This window comes from Lactuca virosa, chromosome 9 (genome assembly GCF_052849685.1).
Source record: "Lactuca virosa cultivar CGN04683 chromosome 9, Lactuca_virosa_CGN04683_v6, whole genome shotgun sequence".
In the NCBI taxonomy this organism is placed as follows: Eukaryota; Viridiplantae; Streptophyta; class Magnoliopsida; order Asterales; family Asteraceae; genus Lactuca; species Lactuca virosa.
This window is the reverse complement of record NC_136434.1, coordinates 136,602,991-136,625,888: the sequence shown is the minus strand read 5'-3', so window position 1 is coordinate 136,625,888 and position 22,898 is coordinate 136,602,991. Positions and strand designations below refer to the sequence as shown.

General features: G+C 33.7%; 2 protein-coding genes across 3 annotated transcripts; both read right to left on the bottom strand.

Moving 5' to 3' along the window:
* Window positions 1-5,033: 5,033 nt before the first annotated feature.
* Window positions 5,034-9,436, bottom strand: LOC145136177 (putative F-box/LRR-repeat protein 9). Of its 2 annotated transcripts, XM_079070358.1 has the most exons (6): window positions 9,413-9,436; window positions 7,308-8,038; window positions 7,044-7,119; window positions 6,231-6,621; window positions 5,494-6,077; window positions 5,034-5,323 (listed from the first exon to the last, which is right to left on the bottom strand). In XM_079070358.1, exons 2-5 carry the CDS (start codon window positions 7,581-7,583, stop codon window positions 5,525-5,527), a joined length of 1,296 nt encoding a protein of 431 aa, XP_078926484.1. In that variant the 5' UTR covers window positions 7,584-8,038; window positions 9,413-9,436; the 3' UTR covers window positions 5,034-5,323; window positions 5,494-5,524. The 2 variants fall into 2 exon arrangements, with proteins under 2 accessions (XP_078926484.1, XP_078926485.1); XM_079070359.1 differs by lacking the exon at window positions 9,413-9,436 and having other exon boundaries at window positions 7,308-8,069.
* Window positions 9,437-10,415: 979 nt separating this feature from the next.
* LOC145137669 (glucan endo-1,3-beta-glucosidase-like) lies at window positions 10,416-13,640 on the bottom strand. The gene is made up of 4 exons (XM_079071795.1): window positions 12,838-13,640; window positions 12,409-12,757; window positions 10,879-11,185; window positions 10,416-10,628 (listed from the first exon to the last, which is right to left on the bottom strand). Exons 1-4 carry the CDS (start codon window positions 13,527-13,529, stop codon window positions 10,600-10,602), a joined length of 1,377 nt encoding a protein of 458 aa, XP_078927921.1. The 5' UTR covers window positions 13,530-13,640; the 3' UTR covers window positions 10,416-10,599.
* Window positions 13,641-22,898: the final 9,258 nt, after the last annotated feature.

The following is a 22,898-nucleotide window of genomic DNA, read 5'->3' as shown; positions in this document are numbered from 1 at the left end:
GATTGTTTGTACTCTGATTACTATATTGCATGTGTTGTGATACTACAAATGAAGTCATCCACCCCCAGACGTTTACGCCGTCTGGTTTGGGGGTGTGACACCACGGCATCCCGATATGTTGTATGCATGGCTTATGTGGTTTATGTAGCTTTTATAGGCTAATATGATTATGTGATTATGTGGATTGTGTGGGGTATACTCTTGGGAACTCACTAATTATTAGCTTACAGTTTGTGGATTTGTTTCAGGTACATCTGAGCCTAAGGGCAAGGGCAAGGCTTGATGATGCGGCATGCACTCTCTCTCAGGCGTTTTTATGGGACACTTTGATGTTTGGAATAATATTGTTGATGTTATGAATTTGAAAACAAATGTACTAAGATTTTATGGCATATTGGAAATGTTTTTGACTATTTAAAAACGAAAATAAAAATTAAATAAAACTAAAAATTAAAAACAAATAACGAATAATTAAATAAACCAAATTAATTGAAAACCGTTCCCTGGCAACGACGCCAAAAACTTGATGTGTGATTTTGTATTTTTTTTTATTGCTCAAGTTTTAAATTTATAAAACTGAATTTATCGCAACCAGACTAACACACACACTAGGCAGTGGACCTAATCGTGTAATAGTATAGTTGTGGTAAGAACATGTGTTGAACACTAGGGGAATGGTGGTGAATTAATTTGGAGTTTTTGATTATAGGTTACACTAAACACACAAAAGCAATAAAGAATTGTTTTATTAAATACTCTGAATACCACTTAACATCAAATATCAATAAACTGACTGGAAGACAAATTTCTTTAAGTACTTTGGTTTAGATAAATTTCATCTCAAATTAATGGTTAACTACTAATACCATGAATATTTATTCATTATTCACCGACTCCTAATATGACTAGTGTCATCGTCATAACAACTAATCCTTTGATTTCAACAAAACTATAAATTCATTGATCAGGTGAACAAACAATCATGCAAATTAGTATTCAGTTCGTATTAAGCAAGATTTGATCGTATTTAACCCTAATGGTAATAAGAGTTAAATCATGTAGAGAATGGTCACTCTACTCATGCATACACATTAAAGTTCATTAGTTTATTCCCTAACCCTAGGTTTTGGTCAAAACTCTAGTCATAATCACCGATGGCTACTGGACAACTATGATTCAAATTAACTCAGCTAGAAAGTCATCTAAACTTTATTAATTCAGCAATAGGAAACAAAACAACAATCTTTAACACATATGGATCTTCAATCAAACTTGACAAAATAAATTAAATAAGAATAATCAATCCAAATAGCAATTAAACCATAAATTCAAAGATTCATTCAATCATAAACACAAAGTAAAAGGTTTTTACACCTAAATCAGAAAGTAAACACATAATAGAATCACAATGGAATGTTAAACATGGTCACGATAACAAACCATATGATTACCGACATGAATCCGCTCTCCAGTCCCTTAGATCTTTGCTCCATATCAGCTTAACGGCCCTCCGGCCGCCTTCTAGACCCTCAAAACGGCAGCTATGAAGTTTTCTTGTCGCACAAGTCGAAGTGGAATATCATAGATGATGAATAATGGTGGAATGATATGGGGTATTTATAGTTGAATGGAGATGGAATTAATATGGAATATTAGGGTTGGATTGGAATAAGGAAACTAATGGTGGCTTAGGGATTAAGCAAATAAAAATAAGGTAAGTGGTGCTTGGGGAATAAATAACTTGGAGGGAATTTCCGTCCAGCTTTTATGCTTCATCTTCAAGGCCGATTTTGGATATGATAAACGCCGAATTACAAAAAAGACCCTCTCACACAAGTCTTAGGAAATTTCGTCTACTTTCCAGAACATTTTGAATCACTTCAATTGGACTTATGAGTCATCAGATATACCCAACACACTGAAGAGTGGTCAATCTGCCAACAATATCTTTTTTGCGTCTTTTCAACTCCATTCTTCTCCTTTTGCATTCCAGCTCCCATTTTAACTGTAATTGAATATTTCAAGGCATATTAAGTATCTTTTAGTTCTAAATAACATAAAAACATAGTATAAAATAATAAGAAAACATCATAAATATATGCATAAAATAGACGTTCTCAAATACACGGTATGAGCTCTATTGACCGTAACTTTAGTGTTTTTTCTGTTAAATTTTGTATATTTTGACTAAATAAGTATGAGTTCTAGTGAATATTTCATTGTGACTTGCACCGGGTGAGAAGTAGGAAATTGTTGATCATCAACAAAGAATACATGTTAGGAATTTCATTAATAATTATCAAAATTGAATTTCGACGAATATAATGAATACATAATTTTTATTTTTGGTTAAACATAAAACTGGTTTGTTAGATAAATCGGATATTAATTAATCTTTCGAACATCCAGAAATGCAGTATGTTATAGACATATTGGATGATGGTGATTAGTCACTTGATTAGTGTAATCTACTTGGTTTTGTAATGCTACATTACCTTTAGACTCGGTAGAAACCATAAAAATAAAAAAGGGTTATAAGCATATTTATAATGTATCAAAGAATCAAGTCTACAAATTGTTTGAATTTGATTGATCTAACTGTATACAATATTAAAGGTAAGTTATCGTTCACATAATGGGCTAATAAAAATTGTACAGAGACAGAAGAGAAAATAAGGCCAAGTATTATACGGTTAAAAGCTTAAGTCTTTTATTTAAGGGAAAATGACAAAAATGCCCTTCGAACTTTTTAGGGTTTACTTGTTGAGCCCCTAAAGTTTTTGTCGGGCTTTATGGGTCCCTAAACTAGGATATGACATGCTCCTTTAGTCCCTGTCAACCCGTAATAGCCGGTTCAGTGAGATTTTAGACCAAAAAACTCACATTGTGCCCCTATAAAGCCAAAAAAATAAGTTCGGGATCAATTTGTACCAAAAAAAACTCTCAATTTCTTCTTAAGTCGATTCACACTCAATTCGAAGAAAAAAAGAGATTAAATCTCGTTTTCTTTGTGAACCTCATCAAACCCACGCATCCCTCTCAACATCGCATCCATCAAACCTGCAACTCGGAGGGAGAATGAGAGGTAGCTTGTGCGATTTTGAACAGAGAAAAAGGAAGGAGGGGTCAATTCCTTGAAGAGCTGAAATCAAATGAAAGAAACGAGTGGAAGGGGGTTGTGATCAAGAATCGATTAGAATGGGAAGCGGGTTGTGATCTTCGGTGAGTGTGTGTGACGATCGAGGGTGAAGACGGAAAGAAGAGCATCGATCGATTTCTTGGGAGGGCACGAATTGAGTTTTTTTGGTCTAGAAGGTCACCGAACTTATTTTTTTGGCTTTATAGGGGCACAAAGTGAATTTTTTTGATCTAAAAGGTCACTGAACCGACTATTATATGTTGACAGAGACTAAAAGAGCAGGTCATATCCTAGTTTAGGGACCCATAAAGCCCAACAAAAACATTAGGGACTCAACGGGTAAACCCAAGAAAGTTCGTAGGGCATATTTATCATTTTCCCTTTATTTAAAGGAACAGACGGTTACAACTTGACTTGACTTACAATAAATAGCCGACCACATTTCATATTTATAGCCTAATAGGTCTAATATAATAATAAAAGTAATCTAAGAGAAATCTTACACATCCCTTAAAACCCGAACATGTCTACCATTTCTATTAAACCGATAAAGACAAGGACATTTACCACTTGTTTTTCCTCACAAACAATTCTGAAGATGCTTTAAACAATTGTATCATATAATTGTTTATTATGAGAAAAGCTGTCGAGGAAAGAGAAACTATCCTACCCTTCTATAAAAGTATCATTCCCTGCCATAAAGCTATCCTTCCAATGAGAGAGAAAGTTATCATTCTTTCTATCCTTCCTATGCTATCCTCCCTTCCAAGGTTTGACAGAAATGAAAGCTATCCGTCAATTCCCTTTATTGTTATTATTATCCAATTTAATATCACATCATTATATTCACAAATATTTCGACCATTCAAGCCAATATTAAAGTTCAAGAAATATACAAATACGTTGAAGCTCCATTATTATTTTTTTTAGTTTTGATTTGTGCTTTTCATGAATAATAAATAAATATGTCCTTTTCCTTATCATTTTATATGTATAAGCTCAATTTGTCTAACACCAAACATCTTATCAGCTTATCATGTTTTGTTACCGCATAAACTAAATAAAATACTTTTTTTAAACTCCGTTCTGATTACAAATAAATTAATACACTTTTGAAATTCTTGTTCAGTCAAATCTGGTTCGATGATAAAGTTTGCTGCTTTAGAAGTTACCAGTAATGCTACAACATCTTGAAGCTGCATCAGTGCATTAGTGCCTAATTTTGAATTAGTGTTCGTTTTTGTTGGAGGTCAAAGCTCAAGAACATATGGATCATACATCATATTGCATCACATACAGATGAAGCTCCAATATTTTCCCCAGATGAAGGTTTAACAAAGCAAAACAGCTACCAGCTTGGTAGATAGTTATAACTCTCATCATGAAGTACATTGCTATTAATAGCTCCCAAGAAAGGCATTGGTGCTGCTTGGAAAACAGCGGCTTTGTTTTGGAGATTTATCTAGAAGATTCAACCATTTGGTGCAAAATCAAGGTTGTAAAGGTTTTACTCGATTGCAATGATACTGTTTTGGTGAGCCCCAAAACATTTGCAAGAGTTTTGCCCAATAGTCTAAACTACCCCTTATCTTCTGGCCTGTGACGTTTAGTAATGTCTGCTTTTTTTCCTTTTACTTTTAATGTATTTAATTCGTCTTGCCAATAAAAAAAAATTAACAGCCCTGAAAATCATCACAGTCCCTAGCTAGTTGTTACAAGTCAAAAAAAAATTATGATCAATTCATAATTACTTACAACCTTTTCTAATTCAAACTGTTTGCAAAACCTAGATAATTTTGAAAACATTCTATGAAATAAATTTGTTGATTGCAATTATTGTTTTTAGCATTTTGATGGTCAGGTTAATCATGCTAATATAGTAAACATGTTAACATAACAAAAACAAACATCAGCACTTCAACATATATATGTCACGCAAAAATACCCGTCAAAGGGGTAATTAGGTTTTTCAAACATAATTTAAGATACAAGTAACCCAAAAAATATTTCATAAACCAACAATTCAAGATAAAATCTTTAGTCCTTACACAACTTTGAGAATAGAAATCAAAATGATCCATCTCTACTTAGAGGTGCAGCTAGCATAGAGTTGGCCGTGTTGTCATTATCTTGTCTGGTCATCCAAGAAGTAAGTGTTGGGGGAAAATTCCAAACCTTCAAAATCTACAAATCAGCAGCAATTAGTATCTTCAAACGTAATAATTATTATGAGTTTAATGAAAATCATTCAAGAAACTAATGAGTAATGACAATTAATGAATAAAATTTTATGGAAAAAGCTTGACTTGATTTTTTACAATAAATTTAAAGGAAAAAAATTGAGGATAACTTACCGACAATAGGATAAGTCAATAACTCCATTCTTCAATAAAAAACATCATCATCATCAGCATCATCATAATATAAACATATCATGCAATCGATATGATTTATATGAATGTATGGACATCCTTCAAGAGAATCTTTAGGTAGCTTTAGACATTTAACCTTTTCTGAACATTTTTTTCCCATGTCTCCCTTGAGATTTATGTACAAGCACAGACGCAAGTCAAGAGATTCAAGACGATGACAACCATCCAGAATCGCCTGCAACCCAATATCTGTCATGGTGTTTCCAATGAGTTCAAGGTGCCTTAAGTCATGTAAATTTTCTCCAATAGCTTTAGCTGTCCTATTACGGATCATTAAGGACTTCTCATCGGTACCTCCATGCCAAAACATACAACTTTCTTGATTCACTTTCAGTGTTTTTAGCATTGGGCAACAACGGCCAGCAGTTTCGATAGCTTCTGTAGAGATTTGTATTCTGTAGAGATTGAGTTCCTCCAACATTGGAAATTTTTTCAAAGCTTGGGTCCAGTTCCAACGTATATCACAATTGTGACTTACAAATTCAAGCCGTTTGAGCTGACTTGATCTGTTAAAACATCCAAAAATTATATAAAATCACTTATCTAATTCTCAAATCCAATATCAATAGGGGAGGATAAAGAAGCTATATATGCATAGCATCTTTAACTTTTATTATAAGCACAAATGCACAAACGCCAATTAATATAAGCTCACATACCTATGAGCAACATACTGAAGAAGCTGATCATTGACAACTTCCACTATGCTGATATCTACCAACTGGCCTTGACTTCTATCCACAGCATGCCTGCATATTTCCCATACCTGCCGAAATGGTCCCACAGTTGTCTTCATATGAATGACCCTCCACATGGCTGGATCCTTGCAGATTTTACACCAAGTGGTGCAAACTTTCTGAGCATTCTCAAGTATATCAATAGGTCCAATTCTGTATAGAATATTAGCCACCACATCATATGGGAGCTCCAACCAATTCCTAATCGGTCCCTCCAACTCCCATTGCTGCTTTGGTTTTGAAACAGTAAGTTCTGCCATTTCTTTGTACAAATTTCCTTTCCTACTTTGTGAAGAAGTAAACCCTGCCATTTCTAGCAACAACATTTCCAAAAATAGTCAAGAAATAAGACAATAACAAGTTAGAGAACATCTTGGGTTTTGTCCATTTGATTTTCATGCAAAAAGCATCTTAGCATTAGCAAACGAAATCTTAAAGATGCATATGCAATACATTAACTTAATCGACTTATTTGAAAAGAATAACATACTGTAACAAATATATCAAATGAACCGATATGGCTTTTCAAATCATGAAGATCAAAGTTCCTATTGCACAAAACACATCAGCAGGATGCATTTGTGGTCGATCTACAAAAATATGGAACAAGGAATTTGCATAAAATTATACCAAAGCATTGTGCAACACCAGTTTGGCTTATATTAAAATCAAGGGTTAAGATTGATCAAAATTTTATAACTATAAACTTGGACCGGAAAAAAAAATATGATTTACCAGTTGTGCTCGAAGAATATAAACAACGATTATAAGAAGGAACTATCAACAATCTGTATAGGTCGAAGGCAGAAATCTAAAAGGTAGAAATCAAAATGTTAGTGATTTGCTGAAATGGTGAAGGTACAACTTTTATCTGTATTCGGATGACCGTTATAGCTTCCAATACTTTTTAGATAAATAGTCCAAAATAAGTTTTACAAAAACTCTAAAAAAGGTGAAAACAAAGGACAAGGAAGGAGAATTGCACAGTAGTCGACTTACCGGAGAATTAGAAAGAATGTTGTCATCGTACGTGGCCACTCGCCAGTCGCAAGTCGCAACGGTCCACCGCCCGGAGAAGCTAATAAACAAAGCGAAACAGTAAATGAGAACGACCCACCTAGCCAACCGTCGGCAGTCGTTGTCCCTTTCTTTTGACTGTCGGAGAATTATTCTGAATGCTTTTTTTCTTTTTTCCAAAAGCAACGATGTCGTCGGTGGAATATAAAAGAATACAGAGAGTCGATTCATGGGAAACCCAAACGTTAGGCTACCCATTGATAGTTTTGGACTAGCCGCTCGTCCACTTTCTATTAAAAAAGAAAATGAAAATTACATAAATACCGGCGGCCTAGTCCACAACCATGATCCAAGTTTACAAAGGATTACCAATCTCTATATATCTATATATATTAAACCATAAACCTAATTACATCACATAAAACAATCTGGCCCTTCAATGTTTTTTATTGATTATTTTAAACCATGTGAATCAATTTAGCTGATGTCATCATAACAAAAGGAACTACAAATATGTCTTTTGTTACCGTTTAAAACCATTTTTCCTCCAAAATACGGATTGCTCTCTTCCTATTTCTCTCTCTGACGAAGATAATATCAAGAGTCGATGATCTCTCCAATTTTTATCCATGTTCTTCCTCCTCAAAATCAATGATCATTAAGCCATCTTATTATATATAACGAGCTGCTTATCTTCTCCATCAATGCATCTCCTGCATCGTGTTTGTCACCAACAACTTGAAATTGGGATTGATTAAAATATGTGTGATTACAAAAAGCATTAATCATTTTTTAATGATCTGGAATTGTGGTGTGGCTTAAGTAATACATGCGTGTTAAATTTTTATGGCAGGTTTACTATATTATTATTATTGTTATTCCACAAACAAGATTTTATAACATTAATTTTTTTTTATTGTTCGTAACAAACTATGTTGACCAAATCTATTATTGTCAATTTGTTTTAAGTTTAAATAACAAACTATGTTGACCAAGTCTATTATTGTCAATTTGTTTTAAGTTTAATGGTAATCTCCTTAATCTTTGGCTTAAGTCACTGAGTTTGTTATTCCACAAACAAAATTTTATAACAATAATTTTTTTTATTGTTCGTAATAAACTATGTTGACCAAGTATATTATAGTCAATTTGTTTTAAGTTTAAATAACAAACTATGTTGACCAAGTCTATTATTGTCAATTGGTTTTAAGTTTAAAGGTAATTTTCTTATGACCAATAGTATAATTGTCAACATGAGCACATACTTTACAAATTTTAATTTCTTTCATGAATCTTATATTCTTATTTATGCAGATTATCATTCCAATTATACCGTCAATCATACACACTTTCCAAAATAATTATATGTACATTTATCATGTTTCAATATATAGAATCCAGACATTTATGATTAAATCGTTTAATAAGGAAATATTATCTTTAAATCATTTCAAAATCATGTACCCTTATCAATTTAGAAACCATCATTTAATTTAATCTTATTAAAAATGATTTAATTCATCTATTTTTGATACATATTTTTATTTAATATAAAATCACGACACATGTTTTCCAATTATATCTCTATATTTGTTAACCAAATTTAATTCGTTATTATCTTCACCAATATCTTTAATTTCATTCTTTGTATAATCATTTTTATGGTATGTTATGATATCTATTTATGCATTTACTCTTCTCTCCAACTTTATGTACTTCATCTTACATTTTACAGTTCATCTTACATTTTACAGTATACAACATATATGAATACAACATATATTGTAGGTAACGGAACATATGGACGAAAGTTAGTGTGAGGGACCAAAATCAATAGAAATATCCAATTTTAGACCAGTGGTGCACCAAGGTATTGTTTTGGACCAAAGTCGCATAATTTTGCCAACCACAGGGACCATTTTTGCAATTTTGTCTTTTCATTATTAAATAAATTAATAAAACTAACTAATAAAAATATGAAAATATTAACATACCGAAAAATTGGATGTTATACAGGTTCTATTCAACCCTTACACTTACGCTACGTAAACATAATTACGAAATAATAATACAAGATAATATCTTACCTTGTTCGACACTCTTACCCTTGTAACTAACATAAATCCTTCGGTTACCAGCTTCAAAAAGTATCTCTATAAGTTTCTGAAACTCATAAGAACACACAACTCAACATATATATATATATATATATATATATATATATATATATATATATATATATATATATATAGAGAGAGAGAGAGAGAGAGAGAGAGTAATTGGGGAGGCGTGCCGCACAATTAATGGGCGTGTCACACCCACATGTCGCATCTAGAAACAACTTCATGTCATGTGTCCTCTCCTGTTGAAATGTGTATCAGTGACTCACCATGTCCATGCACAGTTTTCAGAAATATTTTCCTCAATCTTTGATTAGCCATAACTTTCTCATACAAACTCCGATTTTGTCAAACTTTATATTCATAGAAGTGTCTCACAGATAAATACAACTTTCTTTTGATAATCACCTGCTAAAAACTTATTGATTTTCAAATATAATGTAATTTGTATATGGATATACCTATTACATTACCATTTCACTTCTTGAGTTCACTCATGAATGTATTTAAACCAATTACATCTTATAACACATAGTTTGAGATTTTTGGGTCATTACAAAAACGATTGTAGTACACTTAGCGTAATGAAGCGTTCTTGACAATGTTCTCAACATTGGACGTAATGCTAAAGGAGAATTAGTACAAAACTAGGAAAATGTAATACACAATATATGATAGGTAATTTAGTCCTCTTTCCGCGAAGCTTTGAATCAACTCAACCAGAGTTGCGGTGTTCGAGTTATGGTCGACAAACTAGAAGACTCTCATATACGGACCAAATCTATGATTGATGTTGCAGTGTTCGAGTGATGTCAATAAACACCCTTAGTCCCTAAATCTAGGAGTAAAAAATATTATGTAAATAATATTTCGCTCAAAGTAGATATAGGGGTTAAAAAGATTAAGCCAATAAAATCCTTAGTCCCTAAGGTTGTGCTAATACTATGCTAATTACCTCACAAGCAAACTATTTAAAAGTAATAAGCATGCATATTAGATATCACTGTAATACACTTCGATACAAATATAATCATATATCAACAGATTAAATGTTACCACAATTTCCAACTTATCAAAAAGAACCCAATATAGTTCCTCATTTCATCCTGGTTGCCTACATACAGTTCCATGAGTTCATCACACACCGTCCAAGCTTAAGAAATATATTTACATGGACCATTGCCTGAAAAATGACAAGATAAAAGATTACTCAAATGTGTCCTGAAAAATAGCATGTCACACTCCTTTAAATCATTCTAAAACACAATGTTCATAAACTCAAAACCAAATCAACAATGGTGTGCTTTTGTTTCATTTGTTTGGGCCTATCAACATTAATTTTAAGAAACAATGATGTAAAAAATATTGCAATTTCTTAAGATTGTTGAAATATTATCAACAAATCTTTCATGAATCAAGTGTGATGAACTTACTAGGATCAGAAGATGCTATGACTCCGGTGTGTGCAAAGTCACAATCAAAGTTGTGACGTCCATTGGCTTGATAATAAGAATTCATGAGGAATGATGCATGAGCTCGAATAGTATTTGGCATAAAGCAAGCCCCACCAGGCTGTGTGGGGCTACAATCAATGCCATTACTGCAAATGTAATCGATGTTGGACTGAAGTGCAACATCAGTCGCATCTGGTTTAGGCACACACCAACTCTTGCCTTGAGATGATGTTGGTGCTCTTGGTGTTGGTGTTGGTGTTGATGGCTTTGGTGATGGGGTCTTTGACTGTAACATAAATAATATATGGCAATGTAAGAAATATTTGTAGATGATAGTGGCAAGTTAAATCGAGCCATTGTTACGAATTAATTATTGTAATATATGTTTTAAATGTTAAATCAACAATGACATTGCTTGTTTAAAGTATAAATTATTTAATAAAAGTAACTTTATAAATGATTTAATAAAGATATCTTTACCAAAAACAAAATAAACAAATCGAGCACAATTAAAGTTAAACATACCATCTTTTAAATGATAATCACGAAAATGATAACATTCAGGAATAATTACAAAAATGACCTTTAAAAATGTCACTTTATTTATTTATAACTAATTTTACGATGTCCAACTGACTTTATATTGTATCAAATATACATTTTCTAACAAAAAAATACATTTCGGATTTTGAATTCAAAAAGGAAAAATTATTTTTCTTAAACTTAAAGAATATTTTCGAAATCCAAAAAATACATCCAGAACTTTAAGAAAAGGTTCCGTTCCTCACTAAAATTTAACAAAAGAATAAAATAGATATGGCGTAAACAAAATAGAATACAATAAAACGGTGCTATTTAGTTGAAAACAGTCGAACAAAACACTTCCTATTTAAGGAGAAGAAATAAAAAAAAAATTGTAAAGTATTTTACGCAAAATGAGAAAGGCAAATACCCATTATATACCATCCAAATCTGAAAAAGCCCATTTCGGATAATCGTCATTTTGGTAAATCAGTAAATGTTTGTTTGGTTATTTACCTCAATCTTCCATAATAGTGTCTCTCGTTTTTGTTATAATCCTTGAATCTAGTGATGTCTTATAGTAACAAAATAATCATCCAATTTTTTCACATTGCAAAATATAGTTTGTTAATTTTCCGCAAAATGATTTATAAACGATCTCAACTATAAAATCATGAAAAAAATTGTTTCGTTAAATTTGTCTTTCCAGCAAAACAAATCGTAAGGTGAAGTAATTCACAAAATTAAAACAAATTCGTAAAATGTCACAAATATTCAAAAGAGATATGTTTAAATATAAAGCTTTACAAAAAGTACTTTAATAAATTTTACTTTTAGAAAAATAAACATAAAAATAAAATAGTTTTTCTTTAAATCAGGGGCATGTCATATAATTGCACGGCTAGATAGTACTTATTCTTCTTTTTATCGTCCTATATATATTCCGGCATCACTGTCGACGTTTCTTTAAAGCCTAAAAGGTATTACCTGTGATTCGTGTCTAATTCCGATGTCATAAACTTGAGTGAAATCGGGTCGAAACAACCCGAAATTCTTCTCATCCAACGATGGCCCTTTTAGATTCTCATTGAACAACGAAAAAATGTAGGTTTCGAACTTCCGTCCAGGCATCAATGGAGTTCCGACGCCGGAGTCGACTTTCTTTATAACCCCACCGTTATACGCCGCCGCATTCCACGGATTCGCGTGGGTGTTTTGCGGGTCTCCACCCGACGGCCACCCTGTCTCCGCCACTATAATATCAACATCTGGGTACCCAAGTTTCTTCATAGAAACGTACACAGCGTCCATTAGTAAATCGAACTGATTGGTGTACCTTCATTACCATAATTCAAACAATCGATTAAATCGAAATCTGAATGCTCGATATAATTAGGAGAAAAGAAGAAACAATACCGTTTTCCGGTGACTTTATCGAATAATCCTTTGTTAGGTTTGAAGAGATAGAAGTTCGGATTCGCCGGTGAGTACCCGTAATACGTGTAAGGGTTAACCATGAACGCCGATTTCGTTTCACGGTGGAACCGGAGCATCGGAGCGAGGTTGCCGACGTCCCAACCATGTCGGAAAGACGCGTTACTTGGAGGGATTGATGAAAAAAGTATACTTAGCGAATGTGGGCTAGAAATCTTTATCTCTGTAATACCAGCTTTAACGAGTGCGGAGTGAAGTACTCTCATCGCCGGAACGAGGTTGTCGACGATGCTCTGTGGACCCCAGTGGAGCACCTCGGTGCCGACACAGATATAGTGGATCTTGGTGGCGGGGTAAAAGGGTTTAATGTTGGTATTGACCCACCGGCGGGCGTTCCAGGGATCGGTGAGAGAAGGGATGTCACCGTTGGGGACTGTGACGGAGACGAGGATGCCGGTGCCGGCGAAGGCTTTTATCATATCTTGGTTCACGTCAAAGATTCTAATGCGGTCGATGATGGTGTCGGATTTGAGGAAGTGGGCTACTGTAGCTGGTGGCGGGAGGTTGTCGCCTAGGGTTCCGTAGTTGACGCCGATGGAGTTGACAGCGGGTGCAAGGAGGAGGAGGAAGAGGAGGTGGTGGAGGTGGAAGGATGGATTTTTTGAAATCGCCATTGTTAACGGTTGAATTTTGAGTGAATTTTTTTTTTGGAGTGATTTAATAGAGAGGGTTTTGTGAAAGCTTTGATGGCAAAGATAGGAATGAGTATTACTGCTAACGTGGGTCTGCGCACCCGGAAAGTAAAGAATCAGAATCCCAATTCAATTTTAAATAAACGAGGAAAAGATCTGTGCGTTTCACGGGTCATTTTTTTTAGAAAAAGATGGTGAAAGTTGTGTGACGAAATTGAGAAACAATAAACAATATGGACTAATATTATTAAAACTTGAAAATTATATGGCCAAACTCTAAAAGCAAAAACATTCATGTTGAAAGATTTCTTTAAAAAAAAAAGACCGTGAAAGTTGTGTGACGAAATTGAGAAAAAATAAACAATGGGGACTAAAATTATCAAAGCTTGAAAATTATGTGGTTTTTTTAAAAAAAGACGGTGAAAATTGTGTGGCGAAATTGAGAAAAAATAAACAATGGGGACTAAAATTATCAAAGTTTGAAAATTATGTGGCCAAACTCCAAAACCAAAAAGATTCCTGTTGAAATACTCCATGAGCTTTAATATATACTAGGAAAAGGCTCGTGCGTTGCACGGGTGAAAGTTTAGTGGCAAAATATAAAGAAGTAAAATAAAGTGTCAAAATTATAAAGAGGAAAAGTTTGTTGAAACTCTAGTGGCAAAATTAGTAAAAATAAATTACCAAAACTATAAAGAGGAAAAGTTTGTTGAAACTTTAGTAGCAAAATTAGGGGTATGCGCGGTGCGGTTTGGTGCGGTTTAGAGTCAAAACCGCAAACCGCACCGCATATGCGGTTTGAATATTTTAGAAACCGCAAACCACACCACAGATGTTCAAAACCGCGTTATGTGGTGCGGTTTGATGCGGGCGGTTTATGCGGTTTGGTTGCGGTTTGGTTGCGGTTTGATGAGTTGTTCAACATTAAATCTATCAAAAAACCAAAAAACTGACCCGGTTAAAAAAATTGATTGCTTTTATTTTATAAAAACAAATACAATTTTCAAGTTAAATCGTTTTTAAGAAATTGTGATTCATGCTACTATAGTTTTGTAGGTGTCACTGTTATTGCTTTATATTGCCGTTATAGTTGCTATATTATTGTAAACCGTGAGATCTTGATCTAATAGTGATTTAATGTTACGTTATAGATATTTGATTATTGTAAGAAATATATTTAAATACATCGTTTCTAAATCGTGATTCGAAGTTATAACAAAGTAAAGAAAAAAAAGTATATATATAACATGCGGTGCGGTGCGGTCTGAACTGCGGTTTTATAAATACAAACCACAAACCACACCGCATAGTGCGGTTTGATAAAATGACGAACCGCAAACCGCACCACGAAATTCTAAACTGCATTATGCGGTGCGGGCGGTTTGTGCGGTTTGTACGGTTTTTTACACAACCCTAAGCAAAATTATAAAAAAATAAAAATAAAGTGGTAAAATTATAAAAGAATAAAGAAAAAAGGTTTTAAAGAAGTAAAACTGAAAGTTTAATGGAAAAAATATGAAGAAGTAAAAATAAAGTAGCAAAATTATAAAAAGGAAAAGTTTGTTGAAACTTTAGTGACAAAATTAAGAAAAAGTAAAAATATAGTGTAGAAAAAGGGTTTTAAAGAAGTAAAAGTGAAAGTTTAGTGGTAAAAATATGAAGAAGTAAAAATAAAGTGGCAAAATTATAAAAAGAAAAAATTTGTTGAAACTTTAGTGGCAAAATTAAGAAAAAAAAATACAGTGTTAAAATTATAAAGATGAAAATATTATTGTTGAAATGTGCCATGCGCTTTAATATATATATATATATATATATATATATATATATATATATATATATATATAATAAAGAACATACATATTTAGCTGCGAATTTAAAATAAAAAAAAAATCTATTTATACACTAAATCCTACCTTAATAAAAACTTATTTATTGGATTGATATACTTTTAAGGGGTCTGATTCTTCCACGGGATATTTTTATTCTACCACTGAATATATTATGTATTGACATTTATACCCATCCGTTACACACATGAGATAACCTTATGACATTGAAGAGAAAAAGATTCATCTATTATTTTTTCTAAAGCGACGCAACTTCTCCTTCATCATTTCAACCGGTGTTGTTGCTTCTTCAGCCATTGCTTCTTCATCCTTTCATCTTCGGTTTAGATTGTGATTCAAGCGGGAAGTGAACTTGCATCCATCTCTGATTCTGTTAAACCCAAAATTACCCACAATCTTTAAGCTACGACTCCATCAAAATGTCACCTGTTTCTTTAACTCACACTAAATCCCACTAGACTCTAAAGGCAATGCTCTTAAAAATTCAAGCATTAGATCATGTCTCGACGTTATCGACTTCCACATAAATTGCCCAATTTCACCTTCATTACCTAAATGTTAATCTCGATTGAAATTATGGTTTTTGAACATTTTGCTTTATTCAAAAGTATGATCTGAAAACTAATGAATAGGTGTGTAATCATTGTCTTTTGTTGGTTCAGAAAAAACCAGATAGCTGCGATTGGGGAAGATGTTTACTCATTCGAATTTTGGAAAGGAATGTTGTAGGATACATAGAGCCACAGAGTGTTGATCTGTTGGAGGAAGGAAGTTAAACTCGTACCATTGTTGAAACTAAGCCCACAGTGGCGCCATTGCATCTAAATCCTTACCAATATTACGATGACAGCTATGCAATGTTCTACTATGCATATGAGATTTGAGATTTTTATCAACACAAAAACAGAGTGAAAGGAATTAGGTGACAAAACAAGCAAGTTTTCACGATTCCATGAAGTTAAGTCTTTTTTTTAACGACTCCAACATGCATGTGATGAGTACAAATTGATCGAAACAGAAGAATATCAAGAAGGTTTCGAAGATGAAGTGGAAGGGGAAGAAGAAGAAGATGAAGAGGGAGAAAATTGGGGGAGTTGATTCTGAGGGTTATACCTATAGACTCAATTGAAGATGAGGATTATTGGGACGATAACGAAGAGGAAGAACCAGATGAGTTGATTCCAGTGGACATAATGTCACTGAATATTTCAAGTTCTATTTCCGATGTTAGATCGATCAACAATGACTATCTGAACGAATCAAAAATGATCTTGAGTCCGTGACAAGTGCTCTGTATTTAACGCAGGTCTAGACTAAGAAGACAAGGGTATAGATGTCAATGCACAATATTTTTAGTGGATAAATAAAAATCTTCCGTGGAAGAATCAGTCCCCTACTTTTAAACTTATTTATTAAATTTTATTTTGCAATTTAGTAAAAAAAAAGACAAAAGATCGTGCCCTAGTTCTTAGTATCTTACCGGACGAACTTCATGTCCCTTGATAAAAAATGAAGCGGCCACACATCTGCCAACTTCCACAACGACTCCAACAAGCAATTCCTGTCGGAGACTACAACTCCAGCCAACGGCGAATGCATCTCACGGCGATGACGATCCATCACATGTACGATATATGAATTCCATCAAATGTTCAATTTGTGAGTTGTATCTTCGATTTATGTTTTATATAGGTTAGATTTTTTATATGTAATCTTCATTTAGGTTCATTCTAGCGGTTATTCTATTAGATTAGAATTTTGAATTTTTTTGTCAATATTTATGAGTACTTCGAAAATTTCGTTGAATAAAATTTGATTTGATTTTGTATGTTTGATTGGTTGTTCCGATTGTGTGTTGATCATCTTTAATAAAATTAGATTTGATATTGTTTGTTTGATTGGTTGTTTTGATTAGATTATCGTGTGCTAATCATCTTTAATGTTGTTTTGAGATTGTTTGTTTGATTGTAACAAGTTGATGGTTTATTTCTGTTTTCTAATATTATTTTTTTGGTAGATGGATAATGCCATATAAAAGTTGATCAGAATGAAGATTTCTATACAATATCTCACATTGTAGTTGCAACAAATGCAATAATAACAAGTGATAATGAAGTTGATGCAAATGACATGTTAGAAGAAGATTGTGAAGAATCTTTTGACAATAACTTTCAAGTTCCTTCAACTTTTACTAGTATGGAGGAAACAAATATGACTAGTGATAGCAATTGGATCCTTTTACAGTAAAAAGGATATCGGAATATTAAATATTTTTTTGGGTTCATTGTATGACTTCATATCTTATTTTTTTATCTTATTGTTTTTAAATAGTGGTTATCGAATAAATTTAATCTATTTTTTTTTTGTATTTTGTAAGAAATGATTGTTTGTTTTGTACTTAAATACTGAACCTATGAAAATTTTAATTTAAGTCGGTGTTTATTTAGATTCAAAAAATTGAATGTTGTTTTTTTTGTAAGAACTTTGTTGGTTAGATTCAAAAAATTATTGATTATAATGGTGTTTGTAAAAAATTGATAAAGATTAACAGTAAATACAGTGATTTTGAAAGGAAAAAAATCATATCCATGATTGTGGAGAAATAATAAGAAATGAATAAGACTTTTTTTTTATTAAATTGTTATATAATTCATTTTGATAAATAAGTTTAAAAGTATACCTATTAAGTAAATAAGATTTCCAGAAACATCTGTTTAGTAAAAACTCAACAAATAAATATCATTTTTGCTAAATGTCAACTTTTCAATGAACTTGACAAATATTATTTTATGAAAATTTTAGAATTATTATTTTTCCACTTGTAATTTTTGTGGTTTTTTATTCAAATGTCACCTATTAAATGTCACATCATATTAATTATTTTTATTAATATATTAAACAATCTCTCTCTCTCTCTCTCTCTCTCTATATATATATATATATATATATATATATATATATATATATATATATATATATATATATTAATGTAGATAATAATCTTTCATTTGTGAATTCCTATATTTTAGGTTTGGAATAAAAAGAAAAACATGTTCTTTAAAATACATAGGGTACATGCTCTTAACATATCTTCCAATATTTGAATTGTCCTTTCGCTCTGACCATCAATCTGCGGATGGTAGGCTGTACTTAAACACAACTTCGTACCCATTTTCTCTTGTATACTTTTCCAAAGTCTTGATGTGAAACAACTGTCACGATCCGATACAATTGTTAATGGAACACCGTGAAGTCTTAATATCTCCTTCATGTAAGCATTTGCAAGATTATCCATAGACCATCTTTCATTGGTTGCTATGAAGTGTGCACTCTTAGTGAATGTATCCACGACTACCCAAATCATGTCGTGACCATTCTTCGTCCTGGGTAGTTTATTCACAAAATCCATGGTGATGTTTTCCCATTTACCCATGGGCACAGGTAAAGGTTCTAAACTCCCATATGGTTTCTAATGTTGCGCTTTAACTCTCGCACATGTTACATACTCTGCCACATACTTTGCAACATCAAGCTTCATCGTTGGCCACCACTAGTAAGGTTTCAGATCCCTATACATCTTAGTGTTGTCGGGATGAATCGAGTACATGGTTTTGTGATCCTCTTCCATTAGAAGATCTCTTATTCCTCCCATATTAGGCACCCAAATCTTATTTTGGAATACCTTTAATCCTTGACTATTTGTACCGAATACCAATGTTTTGCCTAAATGTTCTTCCTTTCAGTCATTCTTCTTTAAAGCTTCTTCCTAAGCTTTCCTGATGCTTTCCATAATTGTTGAGACGACTTATATTCTTAACGCTCTTGACATTTTTCTTTCCAGGTTTACTTTTCGATATAGAGCATCAACTATGACATTTGCTTTACCAAGGTGGTAAAGTATCTTACATGCGTAATCTTTGAGTAACTCTAGCCAACGTCGTTGTCTCATATTCAATTCTTTTTTATCAAAGAGATACTGGAGACTTTTATGATCACTGAAGAGTTTGCACTTTGTTCCATAAATATAATGTCTTCATATCTTTAATGTGAATACTACCGCTGCCAACTCCAAATCATGAATGGGGTAGTTCTTTTCGTGCTCTTTCAATTGTCGAGATGTGTATGCTATCACTTTATCTCTCTGGGTCAGAACACAACCTAACCCTACTCCAGATGCATCGATATAGACTGCAAAGTCTTCAACTCCGTCAGGTAAAGAAAGAATCGGTGCTTCACACAACTTCTTCTTTAATTTCTCGAATGCTTCTTCATGTTTCTCACTCCATGTTTATGTAGCTCCCTTATGGGTCAAAGTTGTCAATGGAGCAGCTACCGAAGAAAAGCCTTGGATAAACCTTCGGTAATATCCAGCTAATCCCAGAAAACTACAAATCTTAGTGGGACTTTTTGGTCGTTCCCATTTCATCATAGCTTCAATCTTTGCTTGATCAACCATTATTCCTTCTTGGTTAACCACGTGACCTAAGAATTGGACTTCTCGAATCCAAAAATCACATTTTGAGAACTTTGCATACAACTTCTCCTTCTTCAAAATCTCTAATACTTCTCGCAGGTGCTTGCCATGCTCCTGTTGGCTCTTTGAGCAAATCAGAATGTCGTCTATGAACACTATCACGGATTTATCGAGGAATGGTTTACAAACCATGTTCATCAAATCCATAAATGTTGTTGGAGCATTGGTTAGTCTAAATGACATAACCAAGAACTCATAGTGTTCGTATATTGTTCTGAATGCAGTCTTCTCAATATCTTGCTCTCTCACCTTCATCTGATGATATCCTGACCTAAGATCGATCTTTGAGAAATAGCTCGAACCTTGCAGCTGATCGACCAGGTCATCAATCATTGGCAATGGATACTTTAAAGATGATTTGGTCTTCTATCAGAGTATAGATGACGACCACAGCCTATTCTAGACAGTCCAGTGGAACGCTAGTAGGCTCGCAACCTGTAGGTGTTTTTGAACTAAGTGTTCACCAGGTGTACTCCATCCCCCTTATGGTTGCCTTACTGACAAATATTATTGAGGAATCCCCTAAGCATTATTTTCTATCCCAAAGATAATCCTTAGGATAGGTCCCTTAAATTAGATGCTTTAGGGACAAAAAGTGAGGATAACGGGAACGGGTAATCGAGTTGAATGATTTGATGAAAATAAAGAATTTAATTATTGTGGGTTGAAAACCCTATGTGCTCACCAAGCTCCCAAGCTTGGCCCACTCAATTTCTTGTATTACAGGTAGTGGCACAAGAGCACAGGTGTGATGATCAGACGAGAGATTTATGGATTATAGGCCAGTAGAATAATAGATGTTTGTACGGCCTATGTCATTTCCGTTTATGTTTATGTACTGTATTGACAATGACATCCCAACATTTTTAATATAATTAAAATACATTTCTTCGAAAATGATTTGATAATATCTTTATCATATTTTGGGAACAAATTCAATATTATTCTTCAAAATGTTACTCTGATAAATCGGCCTTTTCTGGCCGTGAAATTGGGGATGTCACACACGCAAACATCTAGCATCCTGACATATAGACCATGGACCAACATTGGTGCCTTTGACCTGCTAAACACAGTGAGGAAACTCACCTCAATCCGCTGATAAACAATGACTGCTCAGGTCGTTGAACCAGATGACTTCGCGCCAACTAACAATAAATACAAAACTCAATCAATAATCAACCCGAAACCCAAATTTCGAGGCCCACTCCATAAACCAACTTCCGAACGGGTAAAAGACCATTTTACCCTTTTCTCATGTAGCCCAAAATCAAGGCCCATCCCAATTACACAAAAGCCCAAGATAGCAACCCAAGCCCAATATGGCCCGATTTTCTAATTGGGCCTAAAAACTCTCATGGGACCATAACCAAGAAAGTCCTCAGCCTAACCATGTCCCAAAAACAAAAACCCAATGGCCCAACTCAAAATGGCCCAATATTGCTGAACTGGGGAGTACGCCATGCATACTGAAGACGTACACCCCGCATACTCAACCATGATGTACAAAGTACAAACACCTGATGCATAACCCAACATTACGTTGAGCGTATCTCCTCGTACGCCCAACGTACTCATCAGAAATACAAAACCCACATTTAGCTCTTAATGGGTTAAGCCAAGATGTCCAAAACATAGATCTGGTCCCTATACAAGGTCTTAACCAATAAAGTTGCCAACTTTACTCACATACATGCCTTAATGGGACTCAACACTTAGAAAGGAACTTAATAAGGCTCTTAATACTTGCGTAGACCAACAAATCCCATAAAGTTTCCATTTTTATGAACAATGGACCTTATTGGAGCTTAGATCTAACATCCACTACTTCTAGAGTAGATCAAAAGCTCACATTTACTTCAAGGGACTCAAAAATACCAAAGAACACAACAAAGTAGATCCAAACAAAATGATCATAAAGGTATAAGTTTTTTACCTTAGAAAGCTTGCAAATGGGAAGATACTCCTGGATATACAAGCTCAAGCCACTCCTCCAAGTGTTCATTTTCTTCTTCTTCACCACAAATCTGATTGGTTTTAAGCAATACATCAATCCTATGGTGTACATGCAAACCCTAATAGCTTTGGATCTAGTTTGTCTAATGAACATGCAGTTGATAATCCAAAGCCATAAACCCTAGATCTAACATATTATAAACTGAATTAGGGTTTAGATAATTACCTTTGATTGTTATATAGCAATAACAATCAATTCCTTGCTTTGATTGGCTTCAGAAAGCTTAGTGCCTCAAGTGTTGCACCTCTAATGGAGTCACAAACACCACTAAGCAACTTGGATGAAGAAGGAGGAGAGAGGAGGCACCAAAAATGGCTGGAAACCCTAAAGGATTAGTTCACCGCGTTTTTGGGGCGTAAGGGTCCTTTATATACATGTAGGCTATTAGGGTTTACAACTAGGAAACCCTAATCTGGCTGCTTAGGCCCTAAGCAGCCCATGGACTCCTTTAACATATCCCTTGGACGATTTCTAATGGGATTCCCATAGAATTTGTCCAACCTATATATTATTAGGTGATCCATAGCTCAATTGTAATTATCTTATAATTACAAATCCAATCCCCTAAGTTTAATTAATCTCTTTTAGCCACAAAATCAATTCTTAATTAATTCTTGACTAATATTAATTAAACAATATGATTTCTACTTTAATATATTATTCTCATAATATATTAATAAATCATAATTAAACCTTTCTCTCCTTAATTCATCCTACATATTGCTATGGTGAAGGCAACCCAAAAGGACCATGCTCATAATCAGGTCAAGTACATACCAAAATAGTTATGGACTTAGACACTAATCCAACAGTCTCCCACTTGGATAAGTCTAACAACTATTTTGCATAACTTCAAAACCTGATCAGCAATCGTAGCTTTCAAAAACCGTTGTCAACTCTGATCTTATCAGATACGCGTGTCCTTTAGATAAGGGATCATATATTCCTCC

Bases quoted from the DNA above. Each gene is read 5' to 3' on its own strand.
- LOC145136177 (XM_079070358.1), bottom strand. From the start codon at position 7,583: ATGGGTAGCCTAACGTTTGGGTTTCCCATGAATCGACTCTCTGTATTC. The intron at 6,622-7,043 runs GTAAATCATATT...TGTTGTTGCTAG, and splicing joins ATATTCTTCGAGCACAACTG to AAATGGCAGGGTTTACTTCT. The intron at 6,078-6,230 runs GTATGTGAGCTT...ATGTTTTAACAG, and splicing joins CTTCAGTATGTTGCTCATAG to ATCAAGTCAGCTCAAACGGC.
- LOC145137669 (XM_079071795.1), bottom strand. From the start codon at position 13,529: ATGGCGATTTCAAAAAATCCATCCTTCCACCTCCACCACCTCCTCTTC. The intron at 12,758-12,837 runs GTATTGTTTCTT...ATGGTAATGAAG, and splicing joins GATAAAGTCACCGGAAAACG to GTACACCAATCAGTTCGATT. The intron at 11,186-12,408 runs GTAATACCTTTT...TTTATGTTACAG, and splicing joins GAATTAGACACGAATCACAG to TCAAAGACCCCATCACCAAA.